At 43.2% G+C, this 21,457-nt stretch overlaps 1 protein-coding gene across 1 annotated transcript; it reads left to right on the top strand.

Annotated features, from left to right (window-relative positions):
• Nucleotides 1–1,442: 1,442 nt before the first annotated feature.
• Nucleotides 1,443–16,150, top strand: LOC310771446 (piggyBac transposable element-derived protein 4-like; the record flags this gene model as incomplete). The annotated part of the gene is made up of 3 exons (XM_083631912.1): nt 1,443–1,803; nt 1,997–2,787; nt 16,139–16,150. Exons 2-3 carry the CDS (start codon nt 2,038–2,040, stop codon nt 16,148–16,150), a joined length of 762 nt encoding a protein of 253 aa, XP_083488038.1. The 5' UTR covers nt 1,443–1,803; nt 1,997–2,037.
• Nucleotides 16,151–21,457: the final 5,307 nt, after the last annotated feature.

Here is a 21,457-nt window from a genome sequence, read left to right as displayed (position 1 = left end):
CGTCTTTTTATTAATCTCGCTTGGGTGCCAAAGACGCCGTATGGCGTCTTTTTTTCGAAATTGCTTTTATTCAATTTTTAGATCGTTTAGGACCTTGGGCAAGTATTCAACATGAATCCCTACAAGAATCGGATGCGTAAATCGGCGCAATCTTGACGCGATGCAGTGCTGCCCCCCCCCTTCCTGCGTCAGGGCGCTGCCTTTCTCTTCTTGAGAGCGCGACAATCGGCCATTCCTTCCTTGTCTTCCCTTCCTCTCGGTCCGTTTATTTCCTCTTGAGCATATCCATAGCATAGCGAGTATTTAGCGAGTATTTAGCATAGTCATTAGCGATAGATTATATTTAGATCAGTTTGTGAGATTGTGTGGTGAGTAGATTTGAGTGTTTGGCGTGTTTGGTGAGTGGTTTGTGTGTCTGAGACACACAAACCACACACAGTGTGTGTGTGTGTGTGTGTGTGTGTGTGTGGGAGATCGCGTGTGTTAGTTAGCGTTAGCAGTAGATTAGCTCTTAGTTAGTAGTGTGTTTGTGAAAAAAAAAAACAAAAAAAAAAACAAAAAAATAAGTGTCGGTGTTGGTGTTGGTGTCGGTGTGTCTGTCTGTCTGTCTGTGTGTGTGTGTGTGTGTGTAGTTGTCTCTGTCTGTGTGTCTGTGTTAGCTAGTTTATAGCCAGGTGTAGGCGTGTAGCTATAGATTAGCTATGCCCAGGCGCAGACGGCCTAGGCCCGGAGCTGGCCAGCTTACGCTGGAGCAGGCCCTCTGCCGTGCCGTGAGGAAGAGAGATCTTCCGGAGACTGACTCCGAGGACCCCTCATCCGATCCTTCATCGGATCCTGTGGAATCCAACACGAGGGATGGTGACTGGCATCCACCACCTCGTCAGGCCCACCTGGATTCCAGCGATGGTGAGATGAATCGATTTTCAAAAAATCATCTGATATTGAAAACACATATCATGTATCTTATTTTTATAAACTCTCACTTTGACTACAGACTCTGACGAGTTTGATGAGGAGGAGGAGGAGGAGGAGACTGATCTGGCGCCTCAGAGAGGCTCAGAGGAGGGGGATGTGGCGATGGCGTCTTCTTCAAGAGGTGAGAACCTATACTTTGCAGGAAATTCATGTCACGTATACAGCCAGCTACATCTATAATAATAATAATAATAATTGATTGGATTTATATAGCGCCTTTCTAGACACACAAAGCGCTTCACATATCAGGGGAGGGAGGGGGAGGGAACTCAACTCATCCACCATGTATTTGTCAGGACAAAAGGAAACCATGAGAACAATCTAAACATGTGACTTACAGTACAGTATCTATATAGGAACAGGCATCACTGGCCAGCAAGTAAACAAACCATTGGAGGTAATAATGTAAAAAAAAAATAAACGCACACACTTATTCATCAATTTATTTTTGTCAACACAAAGCTTGGTAAGAATAACAATCCTGAATTAGCCTACTAATACCATGTAAAATATAAAATTTCAGAGTTGCAGCACAGCTCTGAGGAGGGGACTGACGATGAAGGGGCAGGTGCTCCCGCCAGCTTTCGTCGTGCCCGCTTGCAGTCCAGTGACGAAGGTGAGATATAAGCCATTTTAGAATTACAATTATTCATCTGATATTGAAAACATAAACTTTTTTCCCTCAAGAATGTATCATATTTTATAAACTCACTTTGACTACAGGGGAGGAGGAGGAGGAGGAGGAGGTGGTGGAGGAGGAGGAGGAGGAGGTGGTGACGACTGAGCGCGTGCGGGCATCTGCAGTTGGGAAGAGAGGGTCTTCAAGAGGTGAGAATCTATAGATACTTTACAGGAAATTCATGTCACGTATGCAGCCAGCTCATCTATAATAATAATAATAATAATATCAATTATTATTATTATTATTATTGTCAACACAAGGCTTCTAATTATTGGAAAAAAGACAGCTTTTTTACATATCACAATTGTCTGAAGAAAAACCTTTTATTTCATTTTTCAGCGGGCAAGCCTCGTCAGGAGGACTCTCCACGCTGGCATACTATGCCAGACTGGAGCCCCAAAGTCTTCCCCTTCACAGCAATGCCAGGTCCCAGGAATGCGGCTGCATCACTACAGTCAGACAAGCCGGCAGATTTCCTGGAGCTGTTCCTCGGTGATGAGCTGCTGCAGATCATTGTTCAGCAGACCAACATCTATGCTAAACAGTGCATCGCCGTGCTGGATCAGCTGCACATGCCCTACACCCGGGTAAACGCCTGGCAACCGCTGTCTGTGGGAGAGCTGAAGCGATTCCTGGGGCTCCTCTTCCTCACTGGCCTTGTCAAGAAGCCCAAGATTGCGGACTACTGGTCTCTTGATGTGGCGATGGAGACCCCATACTTCAGGAAGACAATGTCCCGCAACAGGTTCCAGCTGATATGGCGCTTTCTCCATTTCTGTGACAATGAGAGGGTCGATGCCACCGACCGGCTCCACAAAGTGCGGCTCATCCTTGACTTGCTCCTCTCCAAGTTCAAGGAAATGTACCAGCCCTCACAAAACATTAGTGTGGATGAAGGGATGCTGTTGTGGAGGGGGAGGCTACGTTTCCGTGTGTACAATCCGGCAAAACCGATAAAGTACGGAATAAAGAGCTATATTCTGTGTGATTCAGAAAACGGGTATTGCTATGCAATGAAACCCTACTGTGGAATTCACAGCACCCTACTGGACACCGTGCAGTTCCTCATTGCCGGCCTTGAGGGATATGGCTACCGTCTCTGGATGGATAATTTCTACAACAGCGGGACCGTGAGCCGACGTCTCCTCAGCCTCCAGATGCACTCAGCTGGGACACTCCGGGTGAAGAGGGGCGAACCTGCGTCCATCCGGCAGGTGACCATGTCGGATCTGCGAGTAGGTGAACGACTCGCTCGTCATGACGATGGGGTGATGTTCCTGGCATGGCGGGACAAGCGCATCGTCAGGATGATCTCCACCTTCCACCAGGATGTCATGAAGACTGTGGCGGTGAAAGAGAAAGGGCAAAGTGAACGGGTCCTGCAGAGCAAGCCAGCATGTGTTGTCGAGTACAACCAGTACATGAGTGGGGTTGATCGACTTGACCAGAAGATATCCTACTATCCATTTGTGAGGAAGACGTCCAAATGGAGCTCCAAGTTCGTGGTCTACCTCATGCAGATTGCAATGAGCAATGCATTTACTCTGTACAGGAAATGCAACCCCACGTCCAGCTGCAAAGTCCTCAAAGAATTCACCCTGTCTGTGGTGAAATCGTGGACGGAGGCGACATCTGCTTGCCCCCCCCCTCCTCCTCCAGCAGACGAGCCACCTCCTCTTCCTCCAGGAAGGACGCCAAGACACACACGCCAACGGTCAGCTTCCGTGAGGCAGAATGTAGACTTTGCGGGTCATGTGCCACAGCCGGTGAAAGTCCCGCCCACCAAGAGCAAGGCAAATCGGAAATGTGCGCACTGCGCAGCGAAGGGACACCGAAAGGAGACCAGATTTGTCTGCCCCCAATGTGACCATGTGCCTCTCTGCCTCTACCCCTGCTTTTTTGAGTATCACTCACAGTGATTGTTGTATCTTTATACAACAATCACTGTGAGTGATACTCAAAAAGAGACTAGATAACAGTACTATTATTATTCTATAGTTATTTATAGATTATTATTATATATATTATTATATATTATTATATATATTATTATTATATATTATATTATTATTATATATTATTATATATAGATAGTTATTTATAGATTATTCTATCCTATTCTATAGTACTACAGTACTATAGACTCGCCCCCACATCTCAAAGCAGCAGTTATAAAAGATCTGTATGTTTTGTGCTAACTCCACACAGGTCATCTGAATATGGCTGTCCGGACAGGGGGACGCCCAGAGAGGCCACGGCCCATTGTTTATAGTACGGTACAAGACAATAATATTTTCTATAACAGTGATGCTGATGTCATAACTGTCCTCAATGTCATAGGCTCGGATGATGTCATCGGTACAAGTGTCCAGTGATGTCAGCAGTGATGATGTCATCGCTCGTGACCTTTTTTTGCCTCCAATATACAGCATGTGTTCATTTCCAACTCCTGTGAAGGTTATTTTCAAGAAAATAAAACAATGCAGGAAATTTTGTGTTTGAATATTTTTATAATGTTACACAAAAAATGAAAGCTTAGAATGTGTAGTTTCATCCAGAAAAAGAAAAAAAGTTGATATCTTCTTTCTTTGTGGAAATATGGACTTCAATATCCAGCATGACCCCGTGAAAGTGAGCATTTTGATGTTAGACCAAGTGGTATACTAATATTTGTAGAAAATAAACAAAACATTCTTTTGACATACTTTTTCCCGCAGGTAAACTAGACATTCTAACCTTTCATTTCAGCTATAGCATTTTGTTCAACTCAAAGGAGAATTCATTATTTGGCCTATGTTTACATAAAGTTGTCTTGATTTCCAACTATTTTGAAGGTCCATGTGAAGAAGATAAAACAGTGCAGGACATGTTGTGTTTTGAATATTGTTATTATGTTACACATCAAATGAAAGCTTTCAATGTGTAGTTTCATAAAAATAAAAAATAAAGTTGATATCTTCTTTCTTTGTGGAAATATGGACTTCATTATCCAGCATGACCCCATGAAAGTGAACATTTTGATGTTAGACCAAGCTGTAAACTAATATTTGTAGAAAATAAACAACACATTCTTTTGACATACTTTTTCCCGCAGGTAAACTAGACATTCTAACCTTTCATTTCAGCTATAGCATTTTGTTCAACTCAAAGCAGAATTCATTCTGTCGCCTTTCTAACATAAAGATGTGATTATCTCAGAAACTAATTTCACCATGCTGTTTTCGGTCGAAAACACTCTTTTTCAGAGGGGTGTATTTCCAAAATGGAACAGTTTATAAACACACTTTTTTTTTTTTTATGAAACAGAAGGGTTCAAAGTTTCATTGAGGCTATTGGTTGTCCATATAAGAGGAACACAAAAAATGATATGGCTATATTAAAATGCATTGCGGCCTATGTGGCACAGTACAGCAACCTTTTGCCCAAGGGCCGTGGCACCCAAAGTGTTAAGAGACTACAAGCTCATCAGGAGGACTCATCGGCTGATATTGCGGTAATAGACTTTGGACCGGAAACGACTATGAGCAACACGAGCACAGTGCAAGAGAGCACCACAGGAATCGCAGCGGCGGGCCACAAGCTTCGGTGTTTGAGGGAGAATGGTGTCATGGAGGAGTCTGACTCGGGCACGGAGGCTGTTGCCCACAGGCTTCCGTGTTGGAGGGAGGAGGGACAGAGGCCTCGCGTTGACTATACCCTTCTGACTGTCATACATCTGCGAAGGCAAGGTCAAATCAGTCGAGTGAAGCACAGCAACGGGATGTAAACCAAAGTTTGCAGTGCATCAATACCACTGTCATGGAGGAGTTGGAGTTTGCACGGAAGCTGTTGCCCGGTGCTGCTGATAAACTGTGGGAGACGACACAGAGGGGAGGGTTGAAAGCAGAGGAGGGCACACCTGGGACGCCAGGTGTTGCCGACGAGCCCTCTAGTTTTGTCGTCGAAACGCCGGTGAAGGGGGGTTACCACCTGATGACTCCAATGACTCTTTTAACCCTCGCCCCTCTGTGTCAAATTCCATCATTAGCCACTTCAGTGTTGCAGATACCATCAAAATACTCTCTAGTAAGTGCTTGCACAAGGGATATTTACATCTTATTATCCTGTGTTTTTTGAATCCTTGAACACTGTTTCATGTCTTGAGAGCACTTCTTGTAGCCTCTCTATCCTCTATCTTGTGTACTTCTTGCCAGCCTAATGGTATTTTTAGAGCATTTCCAACCCCGCTCAACTAGACTAGGTCCTGAGCCTTTCACTACAACTACTGGTAACACCTTGGAAATACCTTGGTACTCCACTGTTAGTTTTGATGCACCTAGTACTTTGACCCTGTGACCACCGTATGTCCTCAGGTTTATCTTACACTTCATTAGTCTACGCTTCTGTACATCCTTCCATAAGTTGTGGAATGCTCTCCTTGACATTATGGTCAACCCACAACCAGTGTCTACCTCATAGGTTACACTTTTGCCATTTACATTTAGTTATTTCCTGATGGGCTCTTCTCTGGGAATGACTATCTCTTCATGTGCATTATACATAGTCAGTTCTATTTATTCTGTAAACAGTCAAAACCTCATCTACTACTGTCAGCTTTGTCTTCTTGTATGAGATTTGCTCTTGTCGTTTTTTGCTCCCCCCTTTCGGCTCTCTATTACCTTCCATTTTCCCTCTATCAGCAGGTATTGATCTACAGGCTATTTTGATGTGCCCCACTTTTCCACAGTTGTGACACTTTTCTCCTGCAAACCTGCATTCCTTGGCCAGGTGGTTCGTTCCACCACACCTGTAGCATTTTCCATTTCCAAATTGCTGATACTGTAATGTATCAGTCACTTTGCACACTGAGCCTGTTGCTTGGCTCCATTTAGCATTGTCTCTCATGCTGTTTAACTCCTTAATGTCTTTATTTGCGGCCTCCATTGCTTGTGCATGCCTGAGTGCAGATTCAAACGTCAACCCGTCCTCCGACAGCAGCCGCCACTGTATGCGGTCATCATTTATCCCACAGACTAATCTGTCACCGTCAGAGTATCTCCAAATTTGCAATCCTGTGCAAGCTTCCTTAGCTTAGCTTTCATCTGACTTTCTGTTCCTGGTATTGAACGTCCACCGCTGAACTATCTCACTCAGCTTTGGGTTGAAATGGTTCAACACTAGAACCGCCACTGTGGTCTGTGAGACCGTTTTGATATTTCCAATGCATGTAGGCTACCTATTTCAATAAAAGATATGACATGTCCATGACTGTTCCTAAATATGTGGTTTTTACTATCTATCGAAGTTTTAACATTGTGTAATGAAAGGTAAGAGAGTAATAATAATGTATTCCTTCAAACGCCAGCACGGTCGCATAGCTGCAGGTGGTGAATGGAAAGTTTACAGTAAGTGCGCTGCTGTAATAGGTGTTGCTATCCCATTGCTGCGCAGCAATGAGGTAGCAACCGCACTGTTATTGGATAATTATTTGCGGGGCCTATAGCCTGCAGCAACCTATGTAGAGAGAGATAACTTTATTCACTTCACAAATCATGTGTTGGACCAGATGGCTCGTCTACTCTGTGAAAGGCGCAACTCGCAGATGGCCAGTCGCTGTGTTCTGTAATCTCCTGGACATGGCCGGAATAAATGCGCATCAAGCAAGCCAGCTGCATGGGATGTGAGCGGCCTGGCAAGTGCACCATGAAGATGGAGAGCTATTGCCCCAGATGTGTGACATAGTTTCCAAGTAAGCTATCAGCCTGGGCTGTTTTTGTATATAGTAGGGCATTCACGACTAGTGAATTTTACTAGTCGACTAGTCGTCCCTAAAGGTAGTCGACTAGTCGACTAACCGTTTTTAATTTTTTTTTTATTAATTTTTTTTTTTTTTTTTTTTTTTAATCTTTAACACATTGACTGCCAGACGTTTTTTTTTGCTGTAGGTAGCTTCTGCCAAGCCGTTTTTTGAGGATTATGGCTCATTTTATAAGAGCCGAGGATTCGTTTCAGCTTGGAGTTTGTGAACATACAATATCTCAAAAGTACTAATAGAATGTGTACTTTCTCTGTCTAAAAGAGTTAGTTTGTAGAGTTAGTAGTTATGTAAGCATTAGCAGTTGAATACAGCATGGTTTTAGCGTGAAAAAGAATATTCAGAGATAAACGGCTTTTTGTGAAATTGGATGGAACTGTCACTTTAACCATTCATTTTTGGCTCTCTCTCTCTCTCCCTCCCCCTCTCGCTCTCTCTCTCTCTCTCCCTCCCTCTCTCTCTCTCTCTCTCTCTCTCTCTCTCTCCCTCCCTCTCGAGTTGCTTCAACTCCGCCCTCCGTGGGCGGACAAGCTTGTCACCAGTCAGTGCTTTGCTGCTCTCCTGTGCCTGCATGTCTGGGCCGCTGTTTGAGGAAGTCGGGATGGACTCGCTCGTTTGGAGTTTTGGTTGAGAGAAGCTTTTGCGATTCTGGTCATATTTATGCTGCGTGTTTCAAAGTGTGTTCCTCCACCTGTAATCTATCACCCGATCATAGTAGATCGGCTGAATCTATTATGTAAATTTGCAATCCCGCATCGCCAGCAATCAGCGCGAAAAGGAGAATGGCTGGGCTGAGAATGGCTTGACAAGTTAAAAAAATGCTTTCCTTTCTCTAGCCAGGAGAGCACTGTTGCCACTTAGTGGGTCGGTGGAATGGGTTGTAAACGTTCGGTGGCTCCAATAATTATATAAGAGATGTAAAAGGCTTAGATGCACAACCCACCGTCAAAAAAAAAAAATCGATGCCAAAAACGTGTAAACACGTTGTTGGCAGGGAACAGCTGGATTCTGAAAACGTGTTCATACGTTGTTGGCAGTGAATGTGTTAAGAAAGAACATGAGGTATTTACACGACATACATGAAATATCATATCCCATATCCCCCACAAAGAACATCAAAACACAACAAAACAAAACAAGAAAACTGCATAAGATACACAATAATCCAAGAACAAACAAGACTATTGGACAAACAACCAAACAAAAACAATGCATTCAGCTCCTATCCTGATAAGCCTAATGACACTGGGGTAAAAAGTTCTTAAAGTCAAACTCTGTATGTGGTTGCCATATTTTGGGGATGTCTAAGAATCTGCCTTTGCTCTTGTAGTAAATGTTATCCAACGTATGGTAGCTTGAGAGTTCATTCCACCAGTGAACTACAGCTGGGGGATTGGATGCTTTCCAATTTAAAGCTATGCATTTCCTAGCTGCCAACAGGGCAAGATCTATGTATTTACTTTGAATGCATTGTTTTTGTTTGGTTGTTTGTCCAATAGTCTTGTTTGTTCTTGGATTATTGTGTATCTTATGCAGTTTTCTTGTTTTGTTTTGTTGTGTTTTGATGTTCTTTGTGGGGGATATGGGATATGATAGTCCATGTATGTTCTTTCTTAAAGATATAAAAAAAAAAAAAAAAAAAGATTTTTTTTTTTTTTTTTTTTTTTTTTGCTAAAACGACTAGTCGACTACTAAGCACAGTGTCGACTAGTGGTTTTACTAGTCGACTAGTCGACTAGTCTGTGAATGCCCTAGTATATAGTTAGATAATGCCGTGCAGGATTTATTCTTTTTTGCTCCTGATCATTTGTGTTGTTCCCCCTTTTTCATCAACTAGTCTGGAATTAACTGTTTTAGCCCTGTTGCCTATAAGCCAACTGGCGGCCCGCGAGCGCCCACTGTGTGGCCCACACTGGAATTGCTTCTTTTTTTTGTGGCCCACGCTGGAATTGCTTTTTTTTTTTTTTCAGTGCACCTGAACGCAACATGCAAGATACCCGCTGAATAAGTGTCCAAATGTTCATGTCATTCTGGCCAATACTCCTTAAAATACACTTCTGTTATAACATTTGAGTCTGGTATATGGAATATCTTTCAATAATCTTTATGACTAAAAGGCTAAAAGTAATCTCATGTGTAAGAAATTACTGTTCTACATTGAAGTCAAAATTTTAATAATTAACTCATTGGTTTTGGATTTATTTAGCTTCAAGAGTGCATTTTTGTTCGTGTGACCATCAACACAGGCTTTGAGAATCCCAGGCCACTTACTGATACTTATGCTTAAATTAACCCACTCATATTCTGGTTTATTTCAAGAAAAACATTTTGGCTAGTGGTAATTCTAATTGGCTGGTAACTTTAAAATCTAGCAGCCATATTGGCAGGTGGTCAAAAAAGTTAATTTCAAGCCCTGCAGCGAGAGCAGCTGGTGACATAGGAGAGAGTGAGAAAATGATCAAATATTGGTGGTTAAGACTGAATAATGACATCACAACTGTTAATTTAAAATGAGTTATTCCTCTAACCCTGCCTTCAAATGCCCCAAGTTTTTCGCACCGGTGCCTAGGGATGCCACGGTGTGGACATTTTCCCCCCGGGTAATAAACACGTGACCACACCGGTGTTACCGGTGACACCGTAAAAAAAGAAAAAAAGAAAAAAAAAACACTCCAGAGCTCCTCAGCAGTCCTCACGGTCCGGATTTTTAATTTAACTGCTCTCAGTCCGACACACCCGTCAAGATAGTCACCAATACAAACGTGGTAGGGATGTCAGGTTAACCACAGAGAATAGTTTGGAGCGGTTATTTGTCGGTCTATAAATTAGGGTACTCTGCACAGTCCTTTCTACCCCATGTTTCTCCCCCAGACAGTCAGCCCCTCCCATCCCTGCTGCTGCGCGCTGTTGTGAGCGCTGTCTGTCAGCCTCACATAACGTTAAACACTGGGGACAGATCTCCTGGAGAAAAGAAACTAACGTCCTTAGGGATTTTTTCTGGCCATGGGATTAACGTGACCAGCAAGCAGCAGTAAGCCAGGCAATGATGATAGCTGAGTAGCATGTGCTTTTATCACAGCTAAGTCATCAATGCTAACTATTACCATCAATGCTGGCAGGGGTTTAGCTAATATATTAGCATCAATGCTAGCGGAGATTTAGCTCTGTTAAAACCACATTTCCAGAGATGGCATTGGTAAGAGAATACACACAGGCTTAGATAAGGGTCTTACCTACATGTGTATGAGGGGGGATTGTGTTCACAACATGTACAACTAACATTACTTGCTGGTCTGTCTAACGAGATATATGCACTCAGACAGCCAGGATAGAGTGAGCGTTTGTAATATACACCAGCACAGCTGAGCGCATGCTGAAACTGTCACGAGCGGGTGGAGTTGAAGGTGTTACCGGTGGGCATGTTATGTAATCGGTGTATGCCTCATCGGCGTGTAACATCGGTAACACCTAATACCGCGGCAAGCCTACCGGCGCCGTTCGGCCCCCAGCCCTCAGCGAAATCTGGCCCTCTGGTAGTGAGGAATTTTTTTGTGGCCCTCTCTATCATCAAAGTTGCCCATCCCTGGGTTACGCCATGACAATATTTGTTCGGCCCCGGGCAACAATCTGGGTTTCTCATGTGGCCCCCCATGAAAAATAATTGCCCACCCCTGATTTAACATAACATTAGTATTAAACATTCATTCTTAAACATTCATTCAGTTAAAAATGTAAAAAAAATAAAAATAATTCAATGGTTTTAACACATTCACTGCCAACAGTTTTTTTTTTACTGTAGGTAGCTTCTGCCAAGGTTTTTTTTTGAGGATTCTGGCTCATCTTTCAAGAGCTGAGGATTATTTTCTGCTAGGACTTTGTGAACACAAAATATCTCAAAATAACTAATAGAATGTGTGCTTTCTCTGTCTAAAAGAGTTAGTTTGTAGAGTTAGTAGTTATGTAGGCATTAGCAGTTGAATACAGCATGGTTTCAGCATCTGAGAATGAAAGCTGAGATAACTGCATTTTTGTGAAATTCGATAGAACAGGCAGAACAGTCACTTTAACCATTTGTTTTTGGCATCAGTAAGACATCAGACATCTAAACAATAGTTCTGAACAACAGTAATTTCCTCCATAACAGCACCCCCACCCCCCTCTCCTTCAAACTCCTCCCTCCGTGTGTGTTCTCCTCCTCCCTCCGTGGCTCTGCAGCGGGTGTGTCACAAGCGAGTTTCTGCTGCCTGGCGGCTGCTCGTCGGGCGAGTCTGGATCGGGAACAGTAATTTCCTCCATAATAGCGATGAAGCTGAAGCTGCATGCGATTCTGGCCTTTATGCTGCGTGTTTCAAAGTGTGTTGCACCCAGTCTATTTTTGGAACCCCCCACCGTTGTGCGCCACCGTTGTGCGCCACCGTTGTGCGCCACTGTTGTGCGCCAGCGCGAAAGCGTTTTCGCCAAACCATTCTACAGTATGAGAATGGTTTCCTCACGCTTTTCCCTGCAGTTTTGGCTCGGCTTTCTCTACTCTGGAGAGCACTGTCGCCACTTAGTGGGTCGGTGGAATGGGTTGTACACGTTCGGTGGCTCCCATATTTTTATAGGAGATGTAAAAGGGTTTGATCCACGTCCCACCGTCAAAAAAAAAAAAAAAAAAAAAATTGACGAGTTAACTCGTCCACGGCAGTCAACCGTTGGATTTTTTTTGACGAGTTAACTCGTCCACGGCAGTGAACGTGTTAAATGGAAAAAACAAAATGTTTTCGTTTTCTCATTTTTCCATTTAAAATTTTAAAATGGAAAAACGTTTTTAGCACACTTTTTGTTGTTGTTTTTTGCTAAATTCATGGCGGGCCACTTAACACATTGACTGCCAGACGTTTTTTTTTGCTGTAGGTAGCTTCTGCCAAGCCGTTTTTTGAGGATTATGGCTCATTTTATAAGAGCCGAGGATTCGTTTCAGCTTGGAGTTTGTGAACATACAATATCTCAAAAGTACTAATAGAATGTGTACTTTCTCTGTCTAAAAGAGTTAGTTTGTAGAGTTAGTAGTTATGTAAGCATTAGCAGTTGAATACAGCATGGTTTTAGCGTGAGAAAGAATATTCAGAGATAAACGGCTTTTTGTGAAATTGGATGGAACAGTCACTTTAACCATTCATTTTTGGCTCTCTCTCTCTCTCTCTCCCTCCCCCTCTCGCTCTCTCTCTCTCTCTCCCTCCCTCTCGCTCTCCCTCCCTCTCTCTCTCTCTCTCTCTCTCTCTCTCTCTCTCCCTCCCTCTCGAGTTGCTTCAACTCCTCCCTCCGTGGGCGGACAAGCTTGTCACCAGTCAGTGCTTTGCTGCTCTCCTGTGCCTGCATGTCTGCACGGCCGCTGTTTGAGGAAGTCGGGATGGACTCGCTCGTTTGGAGTTTTGGTTGAGAGAAGCTTTTGCGATTCTGGTCATATTTATGCTGCGTGTTTCAAAGTGTGTTCCTCCACCTGTAATCTATCACCCGATCATAGTAGATCGGCTGAATCTATTATGTAAATTTGCAATCCCGCATCGCCAGCAATCAGCGCGAAAAGGAGAATGGCTGGGCTGAGAATGGCGTGACAAGTTAAAAAAATGCTTTCCTTTCTCTAGCCAGGAGAGCACTGTTGCCACTTAGTGGGTCGGTGGAATGGGTTGTAAACGTTCGGTGGCTCCAATAATTATATAAGAGATGTAAAAGGCTTAGATGCACAACCCACCGTCAAAAAAAAAAAATCGATGCCAAAAACGTGTAAACACGTTGTTGGCAGGGAACAGCTGGATTCTGAAAACGTGTTCATACGTTGTTGGCAGTGAATGTGTTAAAAACGGGCAGCAGGCCGCAGTTGGCCCGCCGGCCGTAGTTTGGCCACCCCTGTGTTAAATTATCTCTCTTAACCTGTTGGCACAGGAAAAGAACATTTGAAAACATACAGGAATACCCATTGTAATAGGTGTAGAGGTAAACTATGCATCATAATGTATTTATTTAGGTAGAAAAAATAAATTTTGATGGCACAAGGGTTTTCTGGTCTAATTTGTTTCCGCTTTCAGTGTAAACAGGTTGAAAACTGTCGCGCTTGCAGCTTAATATTGTTTGGCCCGCGACTCCTCATATTTTTATGTATGCGGCCCACAACCAAAAAAGTTTGACCACCCCTGCGATAGATGGTCATGGGTTTCATGCATTTCTGTAATAAAACATCTAAAATATATTATGAAATAGGGGTCTATGGTCAAATTTTTGTCAGTTTAGTGGTCCTTGATTTGAGTTGTAGGTAAGCAGATTCCAGGCGGACTGGGTTAAATGGATGCAATACTTTACTGCCATGTTCTCATGTCCTCCTGACTACAGTGAGCGTGCAGCGCATCCGCAGCCTGATCTCAAAAACACCGCAATGGACATAGCGTTACATCAACAGTAGCCTATCGGTTTATAATTCTGTCCATTTTCTGGCCAAAGCCTGAGGCTAGCAACCAGCAGTCTAGCTAGATCAAGCTACCTATCAAGGAGTATTGAAGACAAGAGTCGACAATTGTATACTTTAATTTAGACAATAGCGCTACCACCATTTTGGCGCAAAAACAACAAAGACAGGCCAAAATGGCTTCTCTGTGCGCTGACAACTTTTAACTGTCACTTCTTATTTTAAGTCATTTGCTAACGATCCACAAACTGTTGTTTGGCGATAAACACACAACACAGACAGACAGACAAAGAGAAAAACAGTCGGATGGACAGACACACACGCACGCATGCACGCACACACGCACACACACAGACACACACACACACACACATTGTTAGATATGAAACTCACCCCAACACAAAGAAAGATCATCTCACGGGAAACACTACAGACAGTTGTCGGGTGGCAATGACACATAACATCAGTCTTGTGAATTCTGCATGCCCTCCATGTTGTGTCTGGCTGTACAGTACTCGCAGATAAAATTTAATAAAAAAGTTACAGATGCCTTTCAGCATTAGTCAGTGAATTCCTCCATGTTGTACTAGGTTAATCAGAGATAGCTCTAGCTGCACTAGCTAAGCAGTCAGACCATGTCACACAGAGAGCCGAGAGTCCCTGGAAGTGGGAGGAGGAAACAAAGCATCTGCCCACCATGTGTGCTCCCTCCTTCAGTGACTCATTCTTCCATCCACCTGAGGATATTGACCAACACGCACCCTCTCATCTTGATCATCTTCCTCATGACATTGACGCAGAAGGAGTGGATTATTCTTGCTTCAACAAAAAGGCATGCACTTCATCCACATTAGATCATTATTGCCAAAAAATCTCTGAAATAAGAAATGTCCCCTCCAGGGCCAAACCCAATGTGATATCGTTGCTGTCGCAGCAGGACCTCGAATCTCCACAACATTAACTTTTCAGGAAGTTAAAAAAACTGTTTGCTCTTAAAATACTGAACCAAACATCATCAAAGTTGGCACATGTTTTAATTATAGTTAGTTTCCCACTGAATGTGTCATTACATTATTAATATCTTACCTGGATAAACTCAAATTATGTTGTTTATGTTATCAGTCCAACTTGGAAGCACTCTCTCCCGGCCAGGTAGGCGCTCATGCATGAGCCGCAAGCGCCAGGCCGCGGGGGCGCGTGCAGCCATCCAGCAGTGCTCCCCAGCCTCTCATGGCCAAGGCTTTGGGATGGGGATGAGGACAGCGACAGTCTGACATAACGTAACGTTAATGTTACTTTATTCTCATCAGAAACCACTCCGATTTGCATTTTTAAACAAGTTTGCAGCCTAGGAATGACTGGAAAACATTTGATTGATCTATTTACATCAGAGGAAGCAAGGATTAAACAAAACAATATAGGAAATACACAGCGCGTCTGCCGTGTGTCTTTTCCAGGTTTAGTGTCCTGCGTGGGGGGGGGGGGGGGGGTACAGACTGAGGTAGGGGAGGAATTTCGAGGTTTGACTGACAGATTGAGGGCAAATGGCGTTACGAGAATTACTCACAAGCTCGTTTTAATGCTTTTCCATTGGTTGCATTTGGTAAAACCCACACAGAGACATGAAGGGTGACCAATGGCATTGATTCATGATCCAAATAAATCTCAACTGATCGTGCGTTCATGTGCTGTCGGAGTCTTCGGAAAAACGTGATTGCTCAAGTCGGAACATCAAGTCGGCAACTCTGTGAGAATTTTGGTACACGAGTTGCCGACTTGACGTCATATATGCAGAAAACATGGCGGACAGGAGTGGATGTTTTGTTGAGACTAAGAAACTTTTTATGTAATTAGTGTATTTTGCATCAACTATTTGCTCACATGTCAGCATGTCGTTTAATATGGTATTACCATTACGGCACCACCAGGTACGTGTTGCGGTTCCGACGCGCTCGTCGGAGCTGCTCGCGGACATTTTAGTCAACGTGTGTGATCCCACCAGGCGCGCAACGGCGCGTATCAGAAGCGGCCCAGAAGCGGCTTGACGCCCCGCTCCGCTAAAGATATGCGGCAGTTCTATTTTTCACGGATGACGCCTGGAAGCTGTGTCAATCTGCACAGAGCAGATCGTTCAGCCCGGAAGTCAGACACAGCAACTGCACGAGAATCCGGTCGATTTTCATAATAAAACACCATGTGCAGACCCAATACTGACTCCTTCTCCTTCTCCCCCCTCCCCCTGTAGTCTTTCAAGTAGACAAAGAAATGCAAGCGTTCAGTCCTGCTAACAGGCACTGTATGACAAATACATAATTTCAGCCTACTTACCCATGGTAGAAGCACAACAATCAAGGGAAAATTACCAAATCAAAAGCAAGTCAACGACAGACTGTGTTGTTTGTGTGTTGTGCTCTTTACATCCACCCCATTGTACACACAGTATCGCGCAATCTCGTAAATCCCGCGCGATCTTGCATCAGCTGCCAGGCAGCGCTCGGAAGCGCTCCGCTTCTGAAGCGCGTGCTGTGGGACATGCCGACGTGCAGAGCCATAAGCCATAAGCGTCAAAGACGAGTCCCGATCAAGACGCCAAAATGTCAGAGTGTTGGGACTGCCGGAAAATATTGAAGGCAAAGAGGCCAGGATCTTTATGGCTACGCTGTTCTCTATGTTGCTGGGAGACTTGTTCTCCACCCCGCCTGAGCTAGACCGCGCTCACCGCAGCCTGCAATCAAAACCAGTACAAGGGGAACCTCCACGTCCTGTTATTGTTAAATTCCATCGATATATCGAGAAAGAGGAGGTTTTGAAATGGGCAAAGGTGCACAAGGACTCTTCCTACAACGGGCACCGAATCAAGATCTACGAGGATTACAGCACAGCAGTGGCAAAGATGCGAGCAGCGTTCAACCCGGTGAAGGGGCTTCTCTACAAACAAGGAGTGAGGTTCGGTATGTTGTATCCAGCACGTCTCCGAGTCACCCACAACAACAAGGAACATACCTTCATCTCTCCCGAGGCTGCGGAAGCGTTTTACCAGCAGCATTTTCCAGCCTAAAAGGATTCATCGATGGGGTAGTTTAATAACATCTTCCCCAGGTGACACTACTTTGTTTATCTTAGGCTATATTAGCCATTATGCATTTGGCCATGTACTTTGGTCAGCTGTAAATTTGCGGCTTGTTTGTTTTTGTTATTATTACAGCAGTGGTCCTTACGTTAATGACGTGACTTGTTTGTTATGTTTACGTTCGGTGCCAGCGTACCGCTGAAACTTTTGCGTGGTGACCTACTTTGCAATGTTCGTTCAGAGCTAATGATGAAACTAGCCATAATGTCTCTCAACATGGAAACGCAGTTCCGGTGGATCGTCTCTCTGCCTTCAAAATAAAGCTCCGGACAAGGAGGAAGAGGAGAGGGAGGAGGGAAAAAAAAAAAAGTTGCAACGCTTGGCGCTGAAGATACCTCAATGCCTTTTTCTGTTATTGGATGCTGCCATCTAGTGGTTTGGGGTTGCAGCGCAGCTTATATTGTCTGTTGTCTGTCTCACCCCTTTACCTTCTCTTTTTCTCTATCTAATATAAGATTAATGTTGATGGTAAAATTGTTGTCATTAGGAGCAGTTAAGACAACAGGATAACCGGTTTTATATATACCGTATACACCGGTTCTGCCTGCTCGCCAGTTATGTGTGGGCGAGCTTCAGACATGTTTTTTTTTTTTTTTTTTTTTGTCTTTGTTTTTTGTTTTGTTATTTTGTTTGTTTTTGCTGAACGCACTTAAAATAGTCACACTGAACAGAAGCTTTAGAATGGATCGGATTTTGGGGAAAATTAGTGATATTTTCACTCTCTTTAAGTTTGATGTCCTGCTTATGAGTCACATACGTCTGTGGTCTTTTTCATGTTACATTTCTTTTCATACATATATAAACATGCTTGACTTACTTTTGATTCATAGTTTTATCAACACTAACCACAATGGTTGATTTTCGTACTGTTGGGAATATGCCTGTCAAGATGATTTCATGGAACGTGAAGGGATTGAATGGTCCAGTAAAGCGGACAAAAGTATTTTCACATCTGAAGGGACTGCAGACAGGTATAGCATTTCTGCAAGAAACGCATTTACGCGCTTCTGATCAAAAGCGACTGCGTAAACCCTGGGTGGGCCAGATTTTTCATTCTACATTTAATAGTAAGTCCAGAGGTACAGCTATATTAATTCATAAAAAAGTCCCCTTTTTTCCTGCAGATATCATCTCAGACCCCCAGGGACGTTACATTATAGTAACTGGGTCCTTGTTTCATACGCCTGTGATACTGGTCAATGTTTATGCCCCCAACTGGGATAATGCTGCATTTATAACTAAACTTTGTTTTCTTAATCCTAGGGGGGGACTGGAACTGTGTGATTGACCCCATACTGGATCATTCAAACCCCAAAAAGGTATCACCCTCTATAATGTCCAAAACCTTGTCAGCATATATGAACCAAACTGGCTGTGTGGATCCATGGAGATTCCTTTATCCAAGGTCTAAAGAATTTTAATTTTTCTCTCATGTTCATCATTCCTACACCAGAATAGATTACTTTTTCATTGATAAGGCACTTTTATCTTTTGTTAAATCTGTAGAATATAATGCCATCGTGATTTTGGATCACGCCCCCCTCTCATTAGAACTGTCCTTTCCATCGACGACATCTCAACGCCCGTTATGGAGGTTAAATACAGCTCTACTATCAGATAAATCATTCTGTGAGTATATATCTACATCCATTGACCACTTGTTAGAAATCAATAAAACTGACGATGTTTCTCCTTCAGTGATTTGGGAAACACTAAAAGCGGTTCTCAGGGGCAGAATCATTTCTTACTCTGCTCATGTTGCTAAACAGTGTAGGATTAAATTACAAGAACTAACTGATTCAATTCTAGATCTGGATCGACAATACTCAGAGGCTCCTACTCCAGAGTTATACAAAAAAAGATTGGGCCTCCAGACAGAGTTTAATTTACTTTCTACTGCCAAAGCAGAACAACTGTTACTCCGCTCTCGCGGTACTTTTTATGAATATGGAGACAAGGCAAGCCGGCTCCTTGCTCACCAAATAAAATGCCAGTCTGCGTCACGCATGATCTCTCAAATTGTGGACTCCTCCGAAAATTTAACTTCAGACCCTGCTATTATTAATAATACATTTTCATCTTATTACTCTAGTTTGTATACATCTGAGGCCCCTAGTGATATTTCACCTATGAATAGTTTTCTTAATAATTTAGAAATGCCTGCTATTAGGGACGAATCCAAATCAGAACTAGACAAATCTTTTACATTGAATGAAGTGATAAGCTCTATTAAAACTATGCAAAACGGCAAATCCTCTGGCCCTGACGGGTATCCTAGTGATTTTTTCAAAAAGTTTTCAAATAAACTAGCCCCTCTTTTACTGGAGATGTTTGATGACGCCATTTCTGTGGGTTCTTTACCTCAAACGTTGACCCAAGCATCAATTTCTGTTTTGTTCAAACCTGGCAAGGAACCCACAAAATGTGCCTCATACCGTCCTATATCTCTTTTGAATGTGGATGTTAAAATATTAGCAAAAATTCTAGCACGTCGAATGGAAACAGTTTTGGAAGATATTACTGTATCTCAGAGGACCAGACAGGTTTTATGAAAGGTCGTCATTCTTTTTCTAACATACGCCGGCTCCTAAATGTTATTCAATCTGCATCTTCCTCGGATGTAGCAGAGGTAGTCATCTCATTAGACACGGAAAAAGCTTTCGATAGGGTAGAATGGGAATATTTATTTGCTGTTTTGAATTTTTTTTGTTTTGGTGAAAACTTTATTTCAATGGTTCGTCTTCTGTATTCATCTCCACAGGCTTGTGTTTGTACTAATAACCTCCGTTCTCCATACTTCCCCCTCACACGAGGAACCCGTCAAGGCTGTCCTTTATCGCCACTTTTATTTGCCGTAGCCATCGAACCCCTTTCTATCGATTTAAAAACATCCCCTCTGATTAAGGGCATTCGTCGATGGGGTGTTGAACATCATTTGTCCGTATATGCAGACGATCTCTTGCTATACATCACTGACCCTGTTGCTTCTAAATTGGAAATTCTAGACATTTTAACACATTCACTGCCAGCCGTTTTTCAATACTGTAGTTAGCTTCTGCCAGAGGGGTTTTTTGAGGATTCTGGCTCATCTTTCAAGAGCCGAGGATTCGTTTCTGTTAGGATTTTGTGAACACACAATATCTCAAAAGAACTAATAGAATGTGTGCTTTCTCTGTCTAAAAGAGTTAGTTTGTAGAGTTAGTAGTTATGTAAGCATTAGCAGTTGAATACAGCATGGTTTCAGCGTCTGAAAATTTATTCTGAGATAAACGGCTTTTTGTGAAATTCGATAGAACAGTCACTTTAACCATTCATTTTTGGCATCAGTAAGACGTCAGACATCTAAACAATAGTTTTGAACAGTAATTTCCTCCATAACAGCAGGAAACACCCCTCTCCTTCAAACTCCTCCCTCCGTGTGTGTTCTTCTTGGCTGCAGCGGGCGTGTCACAAGCTTGTTTCTGTTGCTGCTGTAACCTCGCGTCACCAGGCTCACTGCTTTGCTGCTGCTGTGCCTGTCTGCTGGCGGCCGCTGGGCAAGTCTGGATGGGCTCGCTCGTTTCTTGGGGTTCTGAGAGCTTTGATGAAGCTTTTGCGATTCTGGTCTTATTTATGCTGCGTGTTTCAAAGTGTGTTCCACCCGTAATCTATTATGCAAATTTGCAAAACCCCACCGCCAGCTCCCAAGCGCGAAAGCGTTTTCGCCAATCCATTTTCATGAGAATGGCTTCCTCACACTGCTTTTTGCTTGCCTTCCTCTAGAATGGAGAGCACTGTCGCCACTTAGTGGGTCGGTGGAATGGGTTGTACACGTTCGGTGGCTCCAATATTTTTATAGGAGACGTGGGGGGCATTGATTCACGTAGCACCGTCAAATTTTTTTTTTTTTTTTTGACGTCTCAACTCGTCATTGGCAGTCAACCGTTGGATTTTTTTTGACGAGTCAACTCGCCATTGGCAGTGAACGTCTTAAATAAATGTGGCTCCTTCTCAGGTTACAAACTGAACTTGACAAAGAGCGAATGTTTTCCAGTTAACTCCCTGGCATTATCGATCAATCAAGGAGAACTTCCTTTTCACTTATCTAAATCTGGTTTTAAGTACCTGGGTATAAAAATAACTCACTCAACTAAAACTCTTCATAAAGAGAATTTCACAACCCTGGTGGAAAAAGTTAAACTAGATCTCCAGAGATGGCAGGCAATCCCCTTATCTCTAGCGGGTAGAGTCCAATGTGTAAAAATTAATGTTCTACCTCGCTTTCTGTATCTTTTTATGTGTTTACCTCTTTTTTTGCCCAAATCTTTTTTTCACTCTGTGGACAGCTTGACTTCAACTTTTATTTGGAGGAGCCGCGTACCATGTATAAATAAGTCTTGCCTTCAGAGAAGTAGATCAAAAGGAGGCTTGGCCCTTCCAAATCTCATGACTTAT

The sequence above is a fragment of the Poromitra crassiceps genome (assembly GCF_964638095.1).
Source record: "Poromitra crassiceps genome assembly, chromosome: 2".
Classification (NCBI taxonomy): Eukaryota; Metazoa; Chordata; class Actinopteri; order Beryciformes; family Melamphaidae; genus Poromitra; species Poromitra crassiceps.
The sequence above is the reverse complement of the archived record's forward strand: the minus strand, read 5'-3'. Positions and strand labels throughout refer to the sequence as shown.